Source organism: Pimephales promelas, chromosome 13, assembly GCF_988280905.1.
Source record: "Pimephales promelas chromosome 13, fPimPro1.hap1.1, whole genome shotgun sequence".
In the NCBI taxonomy this organism is placed as follows: Eukaryota; Metazoa; Chordata; class Actinopteri; order Cypriniformes; family Leuciscidae; genus Pimephales; species Pimephales promelas.
This window is the reverse complement of record NC_142781.1, coordinates 25,102,287-25,125,098: the sequence shown is the minus strand read 5'-3', so window position 1 is coordinate 25,125,098 and position 22,812 is coordinate 25,102,287. Positions and strand designations below refer to the sequence as shown.

The 22,812-nt window shown below is 37.8% G+C and overlaps 1 protein-coding gene across 2 annotated transcripts in view; it reads left to right on the top strand.

Moving 5' to 3' along the window:
- The window catches only part of nbas (NBAS subunit of NRZ tethering complex), a 153,234-nt gene that overhangs the window by 26,865 nt on the left and 103,557 nt on the right, over positions 1-22,812 (top strand). For both annotated transcript variants that reach the window (XM_039692017.2, XM_039692016.2), the window contains exons 19-29: positions 1,135-1,213; positions 3,558-3,662; positions 3,989-4,125; positions 7,668-7,754; positions 7,821-7,974; positions 9,720-9,905; positions 10,508-10,681; positions 12,612-12,745; positions 15,902-15,964; positions 21,748-21,870; positions 21,957-22,059. In XM_039692017.2, coding sequence (XP_039547951.2) covers positions 1,135-1,213; positions 3,558-3,662; positions 3,989-4,125; positions 7,668-7,754; positions 7,821-7,974; positions 9,720-9,905; positions 10,508-10,681; positions 12,612-12,745; positions 15,902-15,964; positions 21,748-21,870; positions 21,957-22,059 — 1,345 coding nt within the window. The remainder of the gene's footprint in view (positions 1-1,134; positions 1,214-3,557; positions 3,663-3,988; positions 4,126-7,667; positions 7,755-7,820; positions 7,975-9,719; positions 9,906-10,507; positions 10,682-12,611; positions 12,746-15,901; positions 15,965-21,747; positions 21,871-21,956; positions 22,060-22,812) is intronic.

The following is a 22,812-nucleotide window of genomic DNA, read 5'->3' as shown; positions in this document are numbered from 1 at the left end:
GTTAAATGCTGTATTGATGTGCTGTTTCAAACCGTTTCTGTGATTAAGCTCCTCTATTTCATTACTTTTGAATCATTTTGTTGGAAAATTTATCTGAATTGAACGGCATTAAACTGCTATATATTTAGCAAGTAATGTTAGTCATTTCCAATCAGTGCACCTTTTTTTCATAACTACATTTTATCATGTGACAAATCAATAGCCAATTCCTTTTCTCCTCTCTAAAACAGCCTGCTATGCAGTGATGACATTGACACGAGTCCTTTAATGGTTTTAATAGCATTTATTTTTCTTCAAGTTTGATATTTTCAACAGTGGTTATTTCTGTAAAGATGAGCGACCTTCAACACACTAGTTGTTAAGTGAACTGACAGCAGCGTACCAATGCGGCGTGCTTTTAAAATGCTTCTTTTACAGTCAAGCCATGCATAAATCCTTGACACGGCATTGAATTGTGCTTTAGTTTCATTACAATCTTTATGTCTGAAATAGAATTGCTCGAGCTTGTGGAGGCTAGAAAAAGAAGTGCTGCGAGTTTTCACAGGCGAGTGTGTTTATGCCTAGGCTATTCTTTCAATCATCTTTTATCATGTTTGCATTGCGATAACATCCTCCAGTTCGATATTCTCCCCCAGTACGATGATCTGTGCGTGTGTGCGGCTCTCCTTCGCATACAACGGGATGCTCAGGTTTCCGCAGTAATGCAGGGAGAATGAGATGAGATTGTAATTGCCTTCTGTGGATTTTCACACTGACTGATGCACGCGCGCGCTCGCTTGGGCGTCCAGGCAATCAGGCAGCGGTCGCCTCACATTAGCCTGTCTCTGATGACCTAATCTGGGTGTATAATGGCTCACTACCCTTTCAGCACTGTTTCGTCCGCTTTTTGCCTTCAATCTCAAATTGTCCCATTCATCCGTATTTCCTTGTAATGCCTTTCATTATATCTGTAAGCCTCTACATACATGTCTGTCAAACCCGCCTCCACCCCTCCCCCAGAGTGTGTGAAGCTTTTATTTCATTCCACCGTTTTCATAGATATTAGTGGGGGCGCTCTGAAGTGAATGTATGCTGATAAGCTTCAGATAAGACTATGTTTGCATGTTTAATCCTGTTGATGTCATGTTCTTTCAGACTGACTCTAGAGCAGAAGGAGCTCTGCAGAAGTAGACTGAAGCTTCTCTGCTATCTGGACCGCTTGGCTACTTATGAGGTAACTCTCTCCAAACTTGGACTTTTGTATTAAATAAAGCTTAAACTTCCATAATTTGGCTTTAAAAGGGATGAATTTGGGTTTAAAAGGGACATACCATGGAAAAAAGTATTTCCCTTAGTCAGTGTAGAAACCTTTTTACAGACCAAAACTGAGCTGCAAAAAACAGCTTATTAAAAATCATAATTTTAATTACATCACCTTAACCTACATAATTTAGATATTAACCATTTTATACTACCCTAATTTGCTTATCAATACCCATACTCTAAAATGAACACTTTTCCCCCCTTCAAAACTCTGTGGCAACACGCACTACAAAAAAGACTTCAAGGAGTTTGTAATTAGTCTTTTTGGACTAATTAAAAAATCTGTAGATCAGGATAAAATGACTTGAGAAGCACTGCATAAAATAGACTTGGTTTCAGAGATTGTATTCTGGATATAGTTGTATTTTTGCACAAATTTTTGTTTTTACTTTTTTTTCCAGTCACATAACGCTATCACCTCTCTCTCCGACTTAAACATCACCTCCATTCAGAATGTTTAACAAACTCTTGCATCCCGTATCTCCATATCCGCGGTAATTTCCCTAACATAAAATACAAACTTAAACTTGGCGCTTTGCGTCTATGTCACGGCTCTCAGCCCACCGTCTGTTCGAAAACTGAGAGAAATGTCGATGTCTCAGACTGAGTACAGAAACGTACTGAAACTGAGCGGAAGTACGAAATCTGACGTAGTCAGGCTAGTTTCTCACATCAAGCCACCAATACAAGCGTTTCAATGTTTTTATGAGAGATTTTGACATTATGTAATTGGTATACTTATAATAATTTAGTAATATGTGTACATATACAGTGATGTGAATAAGTTTGGACACCCATACTAAAGTTGCCTAAAAAGAGAAATAAAAAATCATCTTTTGGATATTGATCTTAATGCCTTAATTAGAAAAATCAGGAAAACTCCAACCTTTAAGGACAAACATTTTCTTTGTGAATGAATAATGTATCATAAATGCATTATAATGTATCATAAATGCTTTGAAATTGGCATGGTTTTACTTCAGTTAGCCTAATAGCTGGTTTGATTTGCATTGAATGATGATCTTATGGAAAGTACCCCATGCCAATCTCTAGGTGTGGTGGAAGGTGTGTGATGATGTGGGTCTATTTTAATTCCAAAGGCCAAGGGAACTTTATCAGGATGCATATTATCCTGGATCCATGAAATAACTGGCTTTTAAAAATAAAAATCTGCCTGACTCTATTGGAATTTAACATAGGGGTGTCCTGACTTATGCACCCTGTATTTTAAGGAAAAACATTTATTTATTTATGATACATTATTCATTCACAAAGAAAATTTGTGTCCTTAAAGGTTGGAGTTTTCCCTCATTTTTCTAATTAAGGCATTAAGATCAATATCCAAAAGATGATTTTTTTATTCCTCTTTTTAGGCAACTTTAGTATAATAGTATAATACATACATATTATATGTGACACTATGTTTCCACAAGGGGCAAAAAATGATACATATTTACGTTCAATACATTTTTCCCAATTCACACACATTTGGCAGGTAGTTATTTTTATCCTTTCCATATCTATTTAGTATTCAGCAGCTGTCATTCTAATCCCTTGATGTGATTTATGCTGGTATGTGGAGGCTAGCCAATTATAACCAAGGTAATTTCCATATGGATGTCTTAAAGGCACAGTAACAAAAACAGCCTGCTTAATTCTAAGGATCAAAGGGTGTCGTTTCAAACTCGGCTGACTTTGACGTTTTTATTGCAGAAAATTTTGATCAATTATGAATTGATAATAAAATGATGCAAACCACCTGAAATATTCTGAAACCATAAATCCACAACAAATGAGGTGACTTTGATTTAGTCATTTCAGTAATCTAAATAATTTGCGCTCATCGATTTCTGAATGAAATGATCAATGTGTGTGCTCCTAAGTGTGTTCATATTGTAATGCTTTGTTGCAATCTAAAAGTCATCAGCAGGAGTGTTTCTACGGTTTCATCCTATCGCATAGTTAATGTCCCGCTTGTACTGTGATGGATGGCCTTTGTCAGGGTCTTCATGTGTAATTGATTTCTTTGGGAATAGTTCAGAATGTAACCAGACCTCTGAGACATTAAACACACGTGCACACGCATACGCGCAGCGGCCCTGTCAACTTAAAGGCTGAAATTGTAAATGTCAAAGTGATAAATGTCAGTGGTGTGGACTGGGAGGATTTACCTCAGACATACACACGTGAGACCCTCTCCTGAACTCTCCTGTTTGTTTTGCTTTCTTTCACTCTGTCTCTTTTCTTTTCTGCAGGAGATCCTGGGTGGACCCCATGCGGCAGAGCAGCGTTTTGATGCTGAGTTTTTCAAGAAGTTCCGCAATCAGAATATTGTTCTGTCAGCAAGAACGTACGCTAGGGTAAATCTCTCTTCCTTTGTTCTCAGTCCACGACATGAGTGTGAGTACGAGCGTCCCACAGAGTGAGTTATAGTCACCATTTCACTGTTTTGTGGATAAGTGTGTGCGCCCTTACTAGCGTGTGGCGTAAAATATGGATTCCCCTCATATTCTGTGAGTATTTTAAAGTGTAATGTGTGAAACCTGCCCAATGCAAAGGCTTCTGGGTCTTTGTAAAGTTGGATGTATTGCTGCAGAGCATAAAGCTGTCGGTAGTTAGTTCCGTCTCATAAATCGTCTATTAATTAATTATCTCTATCAATCGTGTTCCTCTCATCCCCTCCCAGGAGAGTAACGTGCAGGCATTGGACATTCTCTTCACTTTCCACGGCTCAGAGATGCTCCAGCACCGGCTCGCAATTCTCTGCAATTTCCCAGAAACCACCTCTCCTCACGAGTACTCCGACCTTCTGCCTAAGGCGGGGTAAGAATTACTTATTAGAGGATACCGATCTTCCGTGAACAGGATAAACAAAACCCACATAAATCTTTTTTTTTTTTTTTTTTAAACGGGAAAAGGTCATTTTTAGATGACGGGTCTACTGAAAGAGGTTATTAGGTACTGTCTGCTGTATGACCGAATGCTAGTTCAAAGCAGGTTGGTTATGTAAATGAGACATTTTGCAGTGAACTTTATCCATATGTGCTTTACTCTTCGAAACCTTAGGCGGTTTTTTCCCCCCTAAAATGTTTGATTTTGACATCTTAATTTCAAAAGGCTATATATTAAAAGTGATACAAGATAGAGACTAAATTAGAGAAATATTAAGGATGGCCCAAAGTTTATGTAGGGGTGACATTTTCCCATCTAATTTGCATATGATGTCATATAGTAGTGGCATTCTTGGATTATAGAATTTTCATGAAAAGTCACAGATAACAGCACTTCTTTCCCCCCAACATGTCCCTTACCTTCTGTATGCTATATTGCACAATACTGATTGCTCAGGCATATAGTAAGTAGTAAAGTAGTAACTATAGTTACTAAAATAAATGGTAGAAACAAACTGAATGCATGTAGCAGTTGGCCTTTGCTGTAGAGATTTTCCATTTATTAAATACAGTAGGTACTCTGATTCCATGTATGGGTGACATCACATGACATACAAACACAAGTAGACAAGACCTGTTTAGTTCAAAAGCTCACTCGCCGCGGCACAGATCATGAGTGAGATGATCCAAGCAGCGCGGCCAGAGAGTGCACAGCTCAGACTATATCATGAAATCATGAAGAGAGGAGGTGATAAGTCAGGGACTACATCTGCAGGATCTAGATATCTGAGCTTACTCCGAAAAATCTTGGATATTTGAGTCTAGAACAACGTATAACACACCCATTATATTTAAGAGCAGACACATCTTGAGCTCAGAAGTCTTAAATGTCAAACATCAAATGTCTCAAGACAGCCACTGAGATTTAATCACTGACCTCTGTTACTAGCAACAACCCGAGTGACCAGCAAGTTCATCCTTACACCAATGCTGCTGCTTCTCTGATTTCACTGCCAATTCTCCTTTCCTTGAAATGGGGAAAAGTGCTTTTGTGTAGGAACTTGGTTTAGCTTGATGTGTATAATTAAGGAGGAATTAATCACGAGTGGTAGACATCTGTAGTATTACATGAATGATTTGTCATTTATCAATTACTTTCAACTGTCTCTTGACGGCAGTCTCAAAATAGACTCTTCTAATTTCCATTTCAACCCATAGTTGAGGAGGAAGAAATGAGATTTTGCAGATTTGAAGGTGCTAATATGGTGAATGCTTTTGTGGTGTCGGGTAAAACATCCTTTGGGATTTCGTGCAAATCTTTTTCACCGATGACACTCTGAAAGTGCGCGGTTTCTTCTGATGCCTTCAGAACTCATGCATGAAAGACTGATGTAATTGCTCGGTCTAAATTTATACATGTAAACTATCAAAACAGAGGAAACAGGCAATAGCTTTACACCTACGCAAAAACTGATCTGAGGACTCGGTGAGAGCCTGTGCTTCTCTGCTGGATTACAATATGTAGAAAACTGTGTTTTTGTTAGGTAGGTGGTTACATGCTTTGGTGTGTATGTGTTTTTATGAGAGTATGCTGATTTGGTGGACAGGTTTGTGTGTTTAGAGAGAGAGAGAGAGATAGAGAGAGACTGAGTAAGGGCACCCCCCCATTAATGTTCCAGTAATGGGGGTGACTGAATAGATTTAGTGTATTGGATTCGGTCGCTCCTTCCACCCATTCTCTCTTATGGAGGTCAGTCGCCTCTGCAGTGAACATCCATCACGGTTTAGCAGCTGGAGGCCAGTTTCCGAGTCTCCCCGGCCTGTGAACACTAACAGCACTGCTGCAGGACCCTCGCTGTACCAGTTGTCTCTCGCCATCTGCTGTCTCTGCTGGAAAAAAACCCTGCCAAATCAAGTTCTCTTTTAGATTTTTTTTTTTTTTTTTACTGACTGTTTAAAGTTATGCATATGGATGTAGCAAATGCGATAGAATTATATAGTAGCCAGGTTGATAAATGTGCAATGGAAATGTAGCAATATTTCTATATATATATTTTTTTCACACATTTGGCTATCCTCTGATGTTAATTCAGATTCTTTAATTCAGCAGAATTTGCAGTTGTTCTTTAAAATACTAATTCAAACCTATTTGATATTGTGCACGCTTTATCAGCCCATTTCAGTCCGTTTTAGTTAGTGGCTTGTTTCGATCTGTTGAAGTTTCAGTTGTACTTGAAAATACACCCAAAATTGTGGTTATTTTGTTTGTTAGGTTCTTTGTTAGTTTGTAGGTTGGTCTGATAGTGGCTTGCTATTTCGTTTGTCTTCGAAAGGCCACCAATAAGAAGTTTCCATTTTGACTAAGACTTTTTTGTAACACTTTACTTGAAGGGGTGTGCATAGAGGCGCTTTTCCACTGCATAGTACGGTACGGTTCGGTTCGGTACGTCTCACTTGTGGTGCTTTTCCACTGCATGGTACGGTACAGTACGGTTCGCTTCGGGTCGCTTTAAATGGTACCTGGTCTGTTGAGGTTCCAAGGGTACCGTACCGGTACTAAAATGTGACGTGAAACACTGCAGATCACCGATTGGTCAGACAGAATCATCACTACCAGCGTCACTACTAGCGTCATTGGATTTGCGACACGAGACACTTTTTTAGCAGTATTTTTGTTTTGCTGCCATCAGCCTCATTTTAAACACATTTTTCCGTCTAGCAGTTAAAAACAACCACATACCGAGAATCAGGAACATCATCCCCTCGATAGTCTCCATTGTTCCTGTGTTGTGGGTTTGAAAATGTGGCGCTTTTAAGATGATGTCATGGCAGTAGAGGCGCGCGCAAATAACGATCAGTCCCACACACTTTGAAGGGGTACTACTGCAGTGGAAACGCAAAGCGATCCGAACTGTTCCGCGCCGAGTCGAAGCGTACTGAGCCGAACCGTACCGTACTATGCAGTGGAAAAGACCCTTAAGACTAACATGACACATTTTATGAATATGAAAGAAGTATTATGCATGTTTATAACAACTGTCATTAATTGTCATTCACTCAATTATGACATTTTTAATGTCTTGTTTATGACACCTTGACATAAACCAATACATCATAAGCTGTGACATGACAGTTTAACTTAATTTAATGTCAAGTTGTCATAAAAAAGACACTGACAGGTTGTGATGTATGGTTTATGTCAAGATGTCATAACAAAGACATCTTAAACAATGTCATATTTGCATTCATTATAATGACAATTGTCATAAACATGCATAAACCCTATTTCATATTCAAGACACATGTCATGTCATGGTTATGAAGGTGTCATGCAGGTCTTATGCACACCCCTTCAAGTAAAGTGTTACCGAATTTTTCATTCTTATTCTTTGCTGTTTTGATTGTGTAAATCTAGCTTAGTTACTGATAATGATGGTTCAATCTTTTGTTTTTTCATTTTCTCTTTCTTCCTAGTGTGGATAAGAAGGGTAATTTGGCTTTGATTCCTTGGGAGGAGAGCCGGCACAGAGAGCTGGACTGGTGTGAAGTTCCTGAGTGCAGGTAAGATCACATTTGTGCTTGTGATGTGGTTTTTAAAATCTTTACTATGTGTGTTCTTTTCTTTAGAGGAGTGGTGGAGCCCAGCCCAGTGGATGACTGTCACTTCTTATATGAAGAAGAGCCAGAACTGGAAAGGTTTCGTAGCTCCAACCCTTCCATCACGCTGCTGACTGAGTGGTATCTGACCAGGGCACAGGATATAGAGAGCAATTCCCACCAGGTACACAAGTGCACACACTGACAGAAGCTGACACTCAAACGCGTATCAAAGCACATGGTTTTCTTTTGCACTTTCGCTTGAGTGACAACTTACCCGGCTAAAAAAAACAAACAACTTTCTCAAATACACATACAGATGCACATCTGACTCGGAGAACATTTGCTTCTTTCTAGAGTGACAGTTCCTGCTGTCCCTGAGGGGTGTTGGTGTGCTGAGATCAAATGATAACACTGTCTACTGTGGGCTCCTAATGGAGAGACATCTGAACCATTATCAGCTTCTGAACCTTTATTTCTGTCAGTCTGTCCTAAAATGCTCTGATTTTTCCACAATAGCTTTTTAGTTTTCACTAAACTATAGGGGTGGTCCAAATTCTTCTCATTTCAAATATTTTTTTTTTCTTGTTTAATAATTATATATTCAGCTTAAGAATTGATTAAAACATTTAATTATTTGTTGAAATATAAGTTGTTGTTTTTTTTCACTTTTGCTTTAATGATGGCTTGTCCTTGTTGTCTATTCATAAGCGCTTCCTAGAGTAAAATGTGCATATTGCACAGAAGTCATCTATTTAGAAATATTTTAAATATTTTATATTATTATCTAAATTTCACGTGAATGTGAAAGCAATTCTTGACTCGTGTGCGCACTTGTTCAGGAAGTAGAGTAACCTGCACATTCATTTTACCCACTGACGACGTCATTAGTTCAACTAAACAAATGTAGGGTATGACTATGGTTATGATTTATCTTGGATACACGCAAGAAGTCTGCATCCAAATTTCTGTTTTTTGCTTTCGGCCCTGCATCTCCAGAATAGTCTCAAACTTTTTGTCCCCACAGTATGACAACTATCACTCAACTGTAGCCACAGCCAGTTTCAAGTAGTGCTGCAGAGCAGGAGATGCATCACTCTGTCAGGACAGAGGTTAAAGCAAGGAGAGAGGGCTGTTCTGAAAGAGCTTGACATGTGAAGTGAGGGGAAAAAAAAAACTGAAAGTACATCCAGTGTAATAAAAGAGTGTGAGATTGTTCATCCGAGGGCTGCCTGGAAGAACGGCCAAAAACGACTGAGAAATATTTGTGTATGTGGAGGTCAACGCTTATGATTAACCAAAGCCAGGTGTGCGTAAACAAGCGCGTGCTGTTTGCAATCATTTGTTTTGTAAGGCAAATACACATACTAGTTTTGTACCTAATTTAGTGTTTTGTGTTAAGCAGCACTCCTTGTAATGAGAGCTGTGGTGAAGGCAGCATTGCTCCCGAGGTGTTTGGCTCTTGTTAACTCCGATGTCAAGGGTTTCAGTTCCTGCCAGGTGGGAAAACAGCAGCAATCATTTCCTCAATGCAGGCATCCACTATTCATTGACTCCATGCTCTGCCTGTCAACTGGTAGAGGAATACCAATCGTCAGCTCATGATGTGAACTGTATTGATGGGCTGCTGAGGCGGGTGGGATTTTCATCAACTGGTCCTACTTTTTACAAATCAGTTGTTTTTTTTTTGCACCTCTGTTTGATTTGATCGGGCAGATTTAATAGACTAATAGATATTGGTAAAAAAAAATGACTTACTCTTAACAGTTGTTTTAATATATGTATACAGTAAGCATGCATACAAATTCAATGATGCTCATTGTTCAGTTGTGAATGTGTGTTGGGCTGCACTTCTGTCTTTCTGTTCCTCAATAGCTGGATTGTTATGCATCTAATAGCTTGCTTATGCTTTTTGATTGGTCCACACAGGTTGATTGTTCACTGTCTCTGGTGCGTCTGGGAAAAGAGCAGAACATTCCTGGGCTGGAGGTCCTGTGCGACGATCTGGTTACCATGGAGACACTGGTGTACGAGACATCATGTGACTTGAGTCTCACACTTAAGGAGCTGCAGCAGCTGAGGGACATTGACAAGCTCCGCCTCCTCATGAAAAATGTATGTTGTGAGGCTGTGCTGTCTATAGTCTCATTCTTGCTGTTTATTTGGTCAGCTCTATACATTAAGCAGCACTAGTGTACATGGTAGATCTGTGAGTGTGTGCAGATTTGTGTTTTCAGGGTGGTCTCTTTACAACTGCAGTAAGCACATCCAGCGGCTTGTTTGGATTTAATGCTTTCATTAAAAATGATTTAATACTCGTTTGCTCATTTTAGGGAATACACTGCGAGTGGGTGAATGGCCATCTTAGCATCTGTTTATTAGTGATACTTTTAATGTTTCCTGAGGGAACAATCAATTCAATCAGAAATGGACATTCTGTCATCTTTTACTCAGAACCCTTTGACTTTTTTTTCTTTTGTGGATCATAAAATGAGATAAAAGCTAGATTTGTTCATGCAGAAGAATGAAGCTTTTTTTTTAAGGCTCCTGTTTTAGTTATTGTAATGGGGAAAAACAGTACATTCTTCAGAATTACTCCTTTTGGTTTAGTTTAAAGGAAATTATATAGGTTTGGAATGACACAAACTGTTCCTTTAAATCTACTTTAATGTGTATTGGGAGTGAACAAGACACTGTTGTACATCATTCTGTTTTAGTCCAGCGAGGATCGATACGTGAGGAATTCATTCCAGTGGATGGTCCCGTTTCTGCACCGCTGTGAGGGACGGCGGGTGGGCTCTGCTTCCAGTCTGCTCAAAGAGTTCCTGGTCACCCTCGCCAAAGAGAATCTCGCACTCCCACTTAAAATCTTCCAGCACTCAAAGCCAGATGTAAGCCAAACACATGTACTTGACTATCCAAACAAGGACATATGATACACTTTAAAAAATGTTTTTTTTTATAGCCATTAAGCTAATTACAGAATACTAATGATTACCCCTAATCAACATCCCCTTCAACGTCCCCTTTTTTCAATTGTAAAAAATACTTTAATAATTGTGAATTGAATGTAATTTATATGTATTATATTTATTATAAATTAGTGGATTACCCCAGTTTCAATTCGAAGAATATATTATAAGCATAGAAATGTTTTAGAAATTATAAATAATAATAACATTTATGTTTATTATATATATTATAGGTATAAATGTTATTATTATTATTTATCATTTCTATTATTTATTATAATGTAGACCAATTGTGGACATACTTAGATTTGTCTCTTTTTTTTGTGTCAAATTTAACTCACAAATTTAGCAATAACAAGTAAACCACCAAACAAGCATGTACACATTCTTGTGAGGATTTTCTGTTGACCTATGGCGCTTTTCCACTGCTGGTTCGGCATGGTTCGGCTTGCTTCGCTTCGCTTTTCAACTGCGTTGTACGTCTCGGCTCAGTGCAGCACGTTTTGGTTCGCTTTAGCTCGGTTTGCTTTTCCACTGTAGTTAGTACCGCTTCAAAGTGGGTGGGATATAGTCTGACCGTTATAGTTTATCCGCTCCTCTGCAACCAACGAGAGTAACGTCTGCACTTCATCCACTGACCACGATTCATTTCTTTTTTTGGAAGTTTTCTCTTTGTTTTTTCCTAAAGCAAGTCAAAGTGGTTTTAAAACAGGTGGTGAATCTAGTGGGTTTGATTCATAGACTCTAAAAAAGATGTCTTGCAAATACAATGACGCTGGTAGTGACGATTCTGTCTGACCAATCAGTGATCTGCATTGTGTTTACGTCACATTTTAGTGTCTGTACGGTACGCTTGGAACCTATACTGAGGTGGTACCATTTAAAGCGAGCTGAAGCGAGCAGTGTAAATGCACTACAAGTGAGCCGTGCCGAGACGAGCCGTACCATACCATGCAATGGAAAAGCGTAAAAAAAAAAAAATACAATAATTAATAAAACTGCTTCGTATCCCTAGTAGACTTAAAAACATTTTGGACACTTTTATGAGCTATGAAGACATTATCAGAAATATGCAACCACACAAATATAGAAAAACAAACACACACATTGTCACACTATGGTGTACTTATCTGATTTACTATTGAAAGTCAGTAGTGTGGCTCTGCTCCTCCATGATAAATTGCTTGTGCTTTTCCTCATTTGTAAGTCTCTTTAGATTAAAGTGGCTGATAAATGAATAAATGTAAGTAATTTAATGTCACACACACAGATACACTCATAAAAGAGGGATGCAGTGAAAGGATTAGAGGAACAGCCATTCCAATTGTGAGTCCAAAGCAACAAAAGACCTCCAGACACACACGTACATGCGGTCACACACGGCCATGATAAAAATTGATGGCCTGTTTACACATCTGAGGCATCAATTTCCCTCACAGGAAATTAATAAAAGCGGTTCGAGAGAAATCAGGTGTATGAGATTGTACATGCGTGTTTCTTTTTATGTTTGTGTGCGTCTATGAATCAGCCTTGCTCCTTCAATGTTGTGTGAAATGAAATCCAATCCAATCCACACTAACGTGATTTTTAGTGTGCATCTGTGCGTGAGTACCTGTTGTTTGAAAGGAGACGGGATGAAATGGCTCTATATTAACACATACAATATGAAGGTCATTTATACAAGGTTCTGTTGTCTCTAAAACTCTCCCTATATATCATTTGTGAGTTATAAAGACATTCAATGATGCTTTGAATTGCTTAGTCTCTGTAGGTTCTTTACTAGGTTTAATAATAAATAATTTACATTTAACAATGACTATGATGACAGTGTGTGTTTATTTGCCTGCAGTGTCATCCCAAAATCATTGGAGATTCAGATCAGCTTATGTCCGTGGCACTGGAGTGTATCTACAACTGTGAGAGAGATGACCAGCTTGCACTCTGCTACGATATACTGGAATGTCTACCACAGAGAGGATTTGGGTGAGCAAACCTCCATCACACCACTTGGAACACACTAAATGTCAAAAGTATGGGTTCATAAATTTATATTTGCATGAAATTGATATTTTTATTCAGCAAGTGTGGCTTAAATTGATCAAATTATAAATGCCTGTATTGTCATTGGTACAAAAGATTTCCTTTTCAAATAAATGCTGTTCTTTTTAACTTTCTATTCCTCTCAACCATTATCATTTAATAATAAGAAGAAATGTTTCTTGAGCACCAAATCAGGAGAATAATGATAGTGGCTAAAAATTCAGCTTTGCCAATAAATTATGTTTTAATATGTATTGTTAATCGATTAACAAAAAAAATTAATAAAGCGAATTAATTGCAAATGTTTTCTGCAATGAATCACGATTAATTTTGATGAATAAAACCTAACATTTCAAGTTTTTAAATATGTTTTTATGTTACATATGTTGTAATAAATGTCACATTTTAATCTTCACATGAACGTAGAAAAAACAAAGACATTAGCTTATGTTTTAAATATTTATTTACTGTCATCTTTTTATGAAATAAGGAAATGCTGATGTCTCAGATTTTCCCCCTCAATATTAGCCCTTAATTATAGGCATTTAGCATTGCAGTATAATTGAAAGCTATCATTTTTTTAAATAAATTAATTACTTATTAGGCTTTAAATAATATAAAAACTATTGATTGAACTGAACTTAAAACAATCTTCACATAAACCCATTATAATAAATGCCACATTTACTTGTGCCCTTTAATATATCAGGGCCCATTTTTTTCTTTTGGCCTTGTACATTTAAGACTTCATTTAACTGTGCTTGTGAGGATATTCAACCAAACGGCTTTTTTTTTGTGTGCATAATTTTGTGTGTTTTTGTCCATTCAAGCACTGTCTGAAGCGCTTTCTGTATGCACAAGTGTGTGTGTGTGTGTGTGTGTGAGACAGACAGGAGATTCACAGATGTGTTCGCAAGTGGTAACGCACTTGCCTTCTCTTTTGTGTCTTATCACCCGTTAATTGTTTAAAAGCATTTGCTTGAATAGAGTGTGATCATATATTATAACTCTAGACAAAGAGGGGGGAAAAAAAACCAATTCTGCATTAATTGCGTTAAATATATATAACACGTTAAACTGAAAAAAATACATCGCATACATAAATATTGGTGAACATAACAATCTTCTTACAAAAACATAAAAAATCTTAATGACTCAAACCTTTTAAATGGTTGTGTATTTTTTGTCTTATTCATTTTTAGTTTATTTAATTACATTTATTATTATTATTATTATATATAAAACACCTCTTGGTTTAGGCTTTAATGTCTGAGGCTATTGGCCTCGCCTGGCATGTTGTTATCCCTGGCAAGAACTGACTCGACAGTGGAAAGGCGGCTAGTGTAATTATATAAGCGGTAGTTGCTTGAATGGTGGGTTCATTATTATTCTTAATGTAAAACGCAACAAAACAGGACAATGACAAATTCGCTTAAAACCAAATCTTCCGCCATCATCTTGTCAAGAGTGAGGCGAAATAGGCGAAGTGAGGTGAAACTCCTGCTGCTGATTTGTGCTTTTAATTCGAGTGTCTGTTCTCTATAGTAATAAAAATCATTTAGTTCAGTTAAAGTTCAAAACGGCGATGCCACGGTGGGCAAGTGATGTAACCAGTGTTGCGGCGGAACACCATGTAACAGCAAATATCGCAGCTAGCCTAGTGTATTGTATCAAATGATTATTTAAACTAAAGTAGTTAAGGACGCGTCACATAAAGTGGGTCCAAAGCTGGCCATCGATATCAACTACTTGCGGCTTGGCGCTTAACTTCAAAACTTGTTCTGGCAGTCCATTCACACAAAACCTGTCAAAACCACACACACACAATTAGTATGTGTGCACAGTTGTCAGTAAGCCCCTGATTAGCTCATTATTAGCACAGCATGTGTCTTTCTGCCTTCAAAGTGTGAACCCTTAAAACCTCTCAGCGTTCCTTATTATATTCCTGCTGTCTTTAGACTCTTGAAGAGTGAGAGGCCTGTCACTCGACCGCATACATTGATATTAAATATAAATGTCTGCGCTCTTTGGAATGCAGATGAAGTGTTGGCTTATGTGCAAAGGGTTGATGGGTTTTTTTAGCACTCGGTTCTCTCGTGGGGCAACATAAAAACACATTTACACCAAAAATAATGTGTTATGTTATATCCTGAGGGTTCAGCATTGTTATGCTAAAAACAATTTTGATGCTTTCTACAAATGCCATCTTTTTCTCATTCTCACTTTCACTCAATCTGTTGTTGGAAAATCTCACTGTACCTTTGCAAAGATCCTAATGTGTTTTTACACTCCCATTTTTGTCAAGGGATCAATACTTTAGGGCTATTCCGGAGCTCTTTTTATTATCTTTCGCTGCTTCTGGAGAAAAGAAGGTGAATGCTTTTCAGGTGTGGGATTGGGATGTGAATTGGATTTTGGACTTTGAATAAAACTAAAATACAAAAATCTTTTTAGTGAAACTTGGGAAGTGCCTTGGGAAATAGCGAAATTGAGCAATCAGTTTTGTCAGCAACAAGTTTTTTTTTGAGCTTCAGACATCATCTCCATGGCAACCGGACTGTCGGGCAGAATTGCACATGATTTCTGTTCAGGTTCAGATAAGGGGCACAGCTTCAAAAAACACAACTTGTAAACACAAACCTGAAAAATGGCAGTCGCTTTGCTGCTAAAATATCTGCAATCAGTTAACGAAATATGCTTAAATAAGCTTAAATGGGGTTTGCAAACATTTTTATTTAGTCAGGATACACTGCTACTTTTGAATGGCTGTCAGTAATGAAAGATGCTTTTTGGGTCCAGATGGTGGTGTACAACATTTACCAGCAGACACTAAATGGACCATGCTATTGTCGTGTGTGTGTGTGTTGACCTTGTCTTGGGATCAAATACAAAAAGTATAGAGAATTCATTGAGGCATCTATAACCAATGAGCTTATTTACAAATAACTAGCATTACTGACATACCGACGCACTGACATGGTGACATGATCGCATAATGGAAGGTTTCAATTCTTGAAAGTGACTTTTGTTTAATGTAGCCTTGTGTGTGTGTGTGTGTAGCCAGTATCTTTGAACTTGTTATCTTCTCTCTCTTCTCAGACCTGAGACAGACACTACAAAAGCCTTGCATGACCAGGTGGACACTCTGGAGAAACACTTGAGGTAAGAAGAGACAAGTCAAATTTATTGGTCTAGAACTTTTCACAATACACATTGTTTCAAAGTAGCTTTAACGCCTGTAGAGGTCTGGAACGCCTTAATGCTTAACATGGCATTAAGTGTTATACCACAGTGTCTCAGGCTCATGGCTGAACATTCAATGTAATCTTAGTCTCAGTGCAATGGATTTAGCATCTATAGTTTTCACTGGAAGATCAAGTTATGAAATTATTATTAAACATTATGATATATGATATACTTTATACTATACACATACTTTAAAAATACTGCTATATATACGCACAATTTTTTTGTCAGTCAGATTTTTTTAAAAATGTTTTAAAGGGATACTCTACTTTTTTGGAAATAGGCTCATTTTACAACTCCCTCAGAGTTAAACAGTTGAATTTTACCGTTTTCGAATCCATTCAGCCGATTTTCTGATATTTAGAAGAATATCAGTAACCAGACAGTTTCTGGTCTCATTGTATACTAGGTAGACAATGAGATATACTATGGTAGACAATGAGACCAGCAAATGTCTGGTTACTGATATTCTTCTAAATATCAGAAAATCGGCTGAATGGATTCGAAAATGGTAAAACCCAACTGTTTAACTCTGAGGGAGCTGTAAAATGAGCCTATTTCCAAAAAAAGTGTATTATCCCTTTAATGCTCACCAAAGCTGCATTTATTTGATGAATAATAGAGATAAAATGGTAATAGTGTGGAATAGTATTACAAAAATAAAGTATTCTATTTTATTACAGGGCTCTAGACGGTAACTAAATGGTTGTTTTTTGTGACTTTTTATTTTTTCTGTTTGTGCAACTGAATTTTGTTTTTAGTTTGTAAATTTTTGCTAGTTTAATATAGCTTTGAAAATATAAAGCCCTCTTCGGCCAGTAATTATTTCTCATTGGGTCGTATTTTCAACATTTACAGGGGTTGATTTTATTGCCATCCGAATCTAGAATGTCAGTGTTTTTCTCCCACCACTCGTGTAAAAATCCTCAGCCGAATTACCTACAAACACCAAGGTCGTGTGGTGATTTAATTGCCGTCCGAATCCACATCTCTGAGTTTACAAGAAGAGATCTCTTAAATTCACTGTTTAAATCCTTTTTGATCACTGCCAAGCACCATAATAACCTCAGCGAACAAAAAGGAGAAAGTGGAAAAAAACCATTTTTTTATTATCTTCCTATTATTAAATTAAATACGAATTTTTTCATATTATTCCAAGCATGTGATATTTTATTTTCAGCAGACAATCATGCGACTGACCAATTGAGCGAGTCGTGGTGTTACAAAACTCACTCCTCACCGCCACTGAGGCGCCATGCAAATTTATTTTTACAGACGTCCAAATGACAAACACTGTCCGAATCGGGCTAAAGACTGTATTGCAAAGCTTACTTAATTATTTCAATAATGGTGTATGCGAATTTCAAGTTGTGTGCAGACAAAAAGGCGAGACATTCCATTTGACCTAAGTTGATTTAATGATTTTCATTTTGGCATTGGATTCATCACTCAATTGTGAGCACAGTAGCTCATCAATAACATAACCAGTCTGTTCCAATACATTGAGACAGATTGGCTACATTACCTTGTATTCCAGAGTAGGCTATATTTATTATTTATGTGTTTGAATGAGACTGCAAAATTTGCATATTAACTCACGGAAATGCATTGTAATTCTTTTTAGATGGCATTATTGTGATGTATGTGTGTTTTCTGCACATCTGCAAAGGCCCAGTCAAGGGACTTATGAGGGGCTTAAAGGGATAGTTTACCCAAAAATGAAAATTTTGTCATTAATTCCTCAACCTCATGTCATTTCAAAGACTTTTATTCATCTTTGGGACACAAATGAAGATTTTATTAATGGAATCTGACCGCTGTCTCTCTCTCCATTGACAGTTACGCAACTACCACTTTGACGCTTAAAAACGTTCATAAAGAGATCGTAAAACTAATATGAATTCCATTTGAATTGAGCGTTTTTGTCTAAAAACGATCGCTTCATATGATGAACAGATTAAATTTAGGCGTTTTTCCCCACATAGAAACATTCATCAACTCACACAACAGTTGTGGTAAACAGAAGCTCAAGCATGTTCGTTTGACGTGCGAGAACCAATGGGGTTAATTCTCGTGTGTTACGCAGCACGTTTGAGCTTCCGCAAGAACCAATGAGGTTTGTTCTGGCGCTTCAAGCAGGTTCGGTTGAGCGTCTGTTTATGTTCGACGGTCAATGTTTAAAATGATTGGTGTTAATCATTAAAGCTAATGGAAACGAAAGGAACATATTTGCGTCTAGCTGGTATTTGATTGTTTTGATTTGATCAGAGGTCACACTTGACCACAAAAGTTTGAGACACGCTGATGTACTCGGTATTCAGTGTGTAATGGTGTTAGCTTCAGCACAATGTCAAGAGACTCTCTCTTCAACTGAGAATAGCTGTCATCGTAGGAAGGAAGGATGGGAAATTGGAAATTTTGTCTCTGCTCACGTTCTTCATGACATCTCCCTCTTGAAGCACATGAGAGAACAGAGGCATTTTACTCATTCATGCAAATACCAAAAACCTGCTGATGTGTACACTCACTTACTCATTTACCATTCACTTCATAGAAAATGTCAGTTAGTTTGCTATATTAGAAAAGATGGAGCATGAATTAGTTTATCCGAACACAGCTTGAGACCATATTGCACGCTTTGTGTGACGTTACGTAACACTTCCTGAATGACAATTGAAATTCAGTCTGGGTGTTCAGACAAAGACACATTAAACAGACTTTTTTAAACATTTAACTTAATTTTATGTATTTTTTGTGCAGACTACAAAAAAAAAAAGAACTTTTCCCGTCTGAACAAAGCATCTGTGTGTTTGTTGTACATTGTTTGCATGTATTTCTTTTTTTTCCTCCTTGTGCCTGTTTGCGTGTGTGTCAATCTCAACTCAGGTGACGTGATCAGCCTGTAATGGCTCCGTAGAGACACATTCCTTTGGATCTATTAGAATTCTGTTGGAGGAAAGGATGATGAAAGTCTCTCTCACAGATATTTATGACTGGCCTGGGAGGGCGCAGTCACTACAGCCTTAATTTTCCCCTTTTCCCCTTGTTTGCTCTCTATTTTATTACCTGTTTTTTTAGTCTCTCAAGATTTACCCTTTCCCCTCTCTGCATCTGAATTGTATCTTTGCCAATGTTTTCTTTTATCTCCTTGCTCTCTGCTCCCTGTCTTAATGTTAAAAGTGCAAATCGAGCGAGGATTTTCTGTTTACAACGACTAGACATTACAAAAAATTGGCTTTAGAAGGCAAGATATTGATTGTTTTATTCACATGTCATTGGACATGCACTTGAGCGTTACTAGAATAGGTTTTCATGCTTGAATGTTTAAAAATATGTAATTTTCACAGTTTACATTTATTGCTCCACCTCTCTTTCCAGTCTGTTAGTAACGTTCCTTTTAATACCTGACTCGATGAAGCCCCTTATTAAAAGCACAATGCGCTCCGATTGGTCGGCTTGACCAGTGTGTAGTCAACTGCACCGAATGTGTCAACTGTATCAAACGCATTTCGGGAATGTCACGCAAGTTTCAACCAAATGTGTCGAATAAGCCCTGAAAAGTGAAGCCAAAACGTCTCGATCGCCCCCCCGGTGGTCGGTCCTAGTATAGATCATAAACCCTGCCTCCCCACGTGAGACCAACTAAACAATTAAATAACAATTCAAATATTATTTTTCCAAATATGGTTTCTGTCGCTTACAGTAGATTTGATCATGCTGATGTAATTTCAAGTGTTTGTTTTTAGTTATTTGATGCGGTGGTGTGACGCTGTGATTGACAGATTCTCTGAGCGAAGTAGTCACTGAAGCACCAACTGACACTTTTTGGGATCTTCGGATGACTGAGGGGATTGGAGCTTTAAATGTAATATTTAAATTTCTATAATTAATAAAAATAAAAAAATAAATAAAAAACTGCAGGAGCGTGTGCTTACGATTGATTCAGCGCGAGAGAGGGCGGGGCCTGAAATCGCTACTGCGCAGACTCAAGTTCCAAGATGTCAGCGCCATATCGGGACACTGTCGGCTTTACTTGTAACCAATGGAAGAGAGCGAAGGGGTGTCGTCTTTTTTTTACAGTCTATGGTTTCAGCGCAGTACTAACGCAACTCAACCAGGCCTCGCCCCCTTTTTTTGCATATGTCTTGTCCAGTAATTATTTAAATGAGGGATACGATGTGTACATTCCTTGAAGAACCCTCACGACTACAGTCGAGGTGTTTCAGGGAGTTCAGAAACAGAATATGCTTTGAATTACAGAAATATGTGTTTAATTAAATAAAATAAAATTGAAAAGGAAAATGGTTGTTCAAACAGCTATTTTTGGAGCAGGTCATGATCATTGGATAAGACTTAAAGAGCTAAAGACAGATGGAGAAAGGGAGAGAGAGGGACGCGCAGAAATTGAACAAACAAAAAAAATCTGGCCCCAGCAGATTGTAGAGAGAAAGAAAGGGACACGAGGGACGAAGTGTGAGACGGGAAGAAAGGAAGGAAACAGAAAACATCTGTGCTAGATGCTCTCAAGGGACAATACATCCTCATTTATTGAGGGCATCTCAGCCAGGCACCGCACCAGTTCAGCTCACAGAGGTTCATTCAGACACCTCTTTCTGTTCTTGGCTTCTCTGAGCAGCTGTTTAGCATAGCTGTGGTTAAGCATGGCTTCTGATGTAGTTTGCCATGATGGTCCTCAACTGGTGGGTTGAAATAAAAAAAAGGGTGCATATTGGTTATCAAAACCGTCTCAACTTTTAATACATAAGGTAGAGAAAATCTTTTGTATGCATGTCAAGGGTTATACATCCAATTAAACTGATATTTTGCTGCAAAATCTGTCATCTGTCACTTGATAGTATCCAGTCCAGTTATGTATGCTATTATTATTTAAAAAAAACGAGAAAAAAAATGGCATCTTGTATCTATTCTGTGGAAAATGAGCATTGGAAGCGTTTCAGATATTTCAGTATCGATATGTATCGAAAAATCTATATTTTTGCGACACAACATTCCACTTAGTTTATTATTTTTATGCCTTTTTAAAAAACTACAATTGAAAAATGTATTATGTATATAATATTTAACCCGCCAAAGTGGCTAGTAGGAGTGACTGTGTTACACGCCACTGCAGAAATCCACCTGAATTTGGCTGGTATTAATGTCAAGCACTGATTTTGAAATGTAAAATAAAATATAAGAGTTATTTGTAATTATAAAAAAAACACAATATTACTGTATTTTTTTATCAAAGAAAAGCAGACTTGGTGACCAGGAGACTTCTTAAAAACATGAAAAAATCTTACTGACCCTAAACTCACAATAAATGATAGTGTAGAAAAGTAGAAAAGTGAGGGCTTCCACACACAAGGATGATTTTTTTTTTTTTTTGATAATGAAGCTTTTTCAGTGCACACATATAAATATAACAAGATGACGTGATATAATAGAAATAAAGAATAAAAAAATAAAAGACTATAAGGACAAGTGAAGTCAGAATAAACATATACAAATTATCAACCAATGTACAGTTGTGGATATGAATAAAAAAAGGAGTCAAGTTGCAAAATATAGCACTAAAAGTGGAGCCATATTTGTATAGCATTGGTTTATGAGGCTTCACAAGTTCACACACTAGTCTGTTTTTAGAATTTAAGCACTTTTAATTTAGTCATGCTTTTTTTTTCGGTCACTCTCTCCAGCGTTGCTGAGGTGTTAGAGAAACAAGGTCTCCAAAAGCCCATCTCATTCGTGAGGAACAGTCAAAGCAGCAAAGAGGAAGCTCACCAGCTGATGGTCCGACTCACTCGACACACAGGACGCAAGTATGACAGACACACACACACACACAACCACCTTAACATTTCTCTGAGCACTCGTGCACCTCTCTCACTGTCTGTTGTTTGCTTAGAAACCCTCCTGTGAGTGAGGCAGTGTGGAGAAGTTTACTTCAGGATCTCCTGGACATGCAGCAGAATGTTTATACCTGTCTAGAGCCAGAAACTTGCCATCAGGTAAACTTACCATCCATATAATATAATATATGTTTGCTTAAATTATATTGTGCATTTTTATATATAGCATTTTATTTATTAATCTTACTGTTGAGCTATTTTGTTTCACCGTTCCACACTATACACTCACCAAAATGATTATTAGGAACACCATACTTATACTGTGTTTGACCCCATTTCGCCTGTAGAACTGCCTTAATTCTACGTGGCATTGATTCAACATGGTGCTGAAAGCATTCTTTAGAAATGTTGGCCCATATTCATAGGATAGCATTTTGCAGTTGATGGAGATTTGTGGGATGCACATGCAGGGCACAAAGCTCCTGGTCCACCACATCCCAAAGATGCTCTATTGGGTTGAGATCTGGTGACTGTGTGGGCCATTTTAGTCCTGTGAACTCATTTTCATGTTCAAGAAACCAATTTGTGACATTAGCTTCATTCTTCATTAGCTTCATTCCCGTCTTTTGTTGCTCACACAGGTTTTCATCTGTAAGTGTATGTCTGTATATCCGTATGTGTGTGTGAAAGTGCCTCACACTAAGCATTATTCTGATGCTGACGGTGGGCTTCGTCTATTTGCTCTGTAATTTAGCGGCGTTCTCTTACGTGGCTGCGTTCAGTCACTATCGATTTCTTCATCACAATCAAGAGCAGAACCTGCCGTCAGGAGCTCATCCTCAATTCTTCTGCTCACCCCCTCGACTAGAAAGAAAAAAGATTTTAAAAAAAACCCCCACCAACAACATAAGA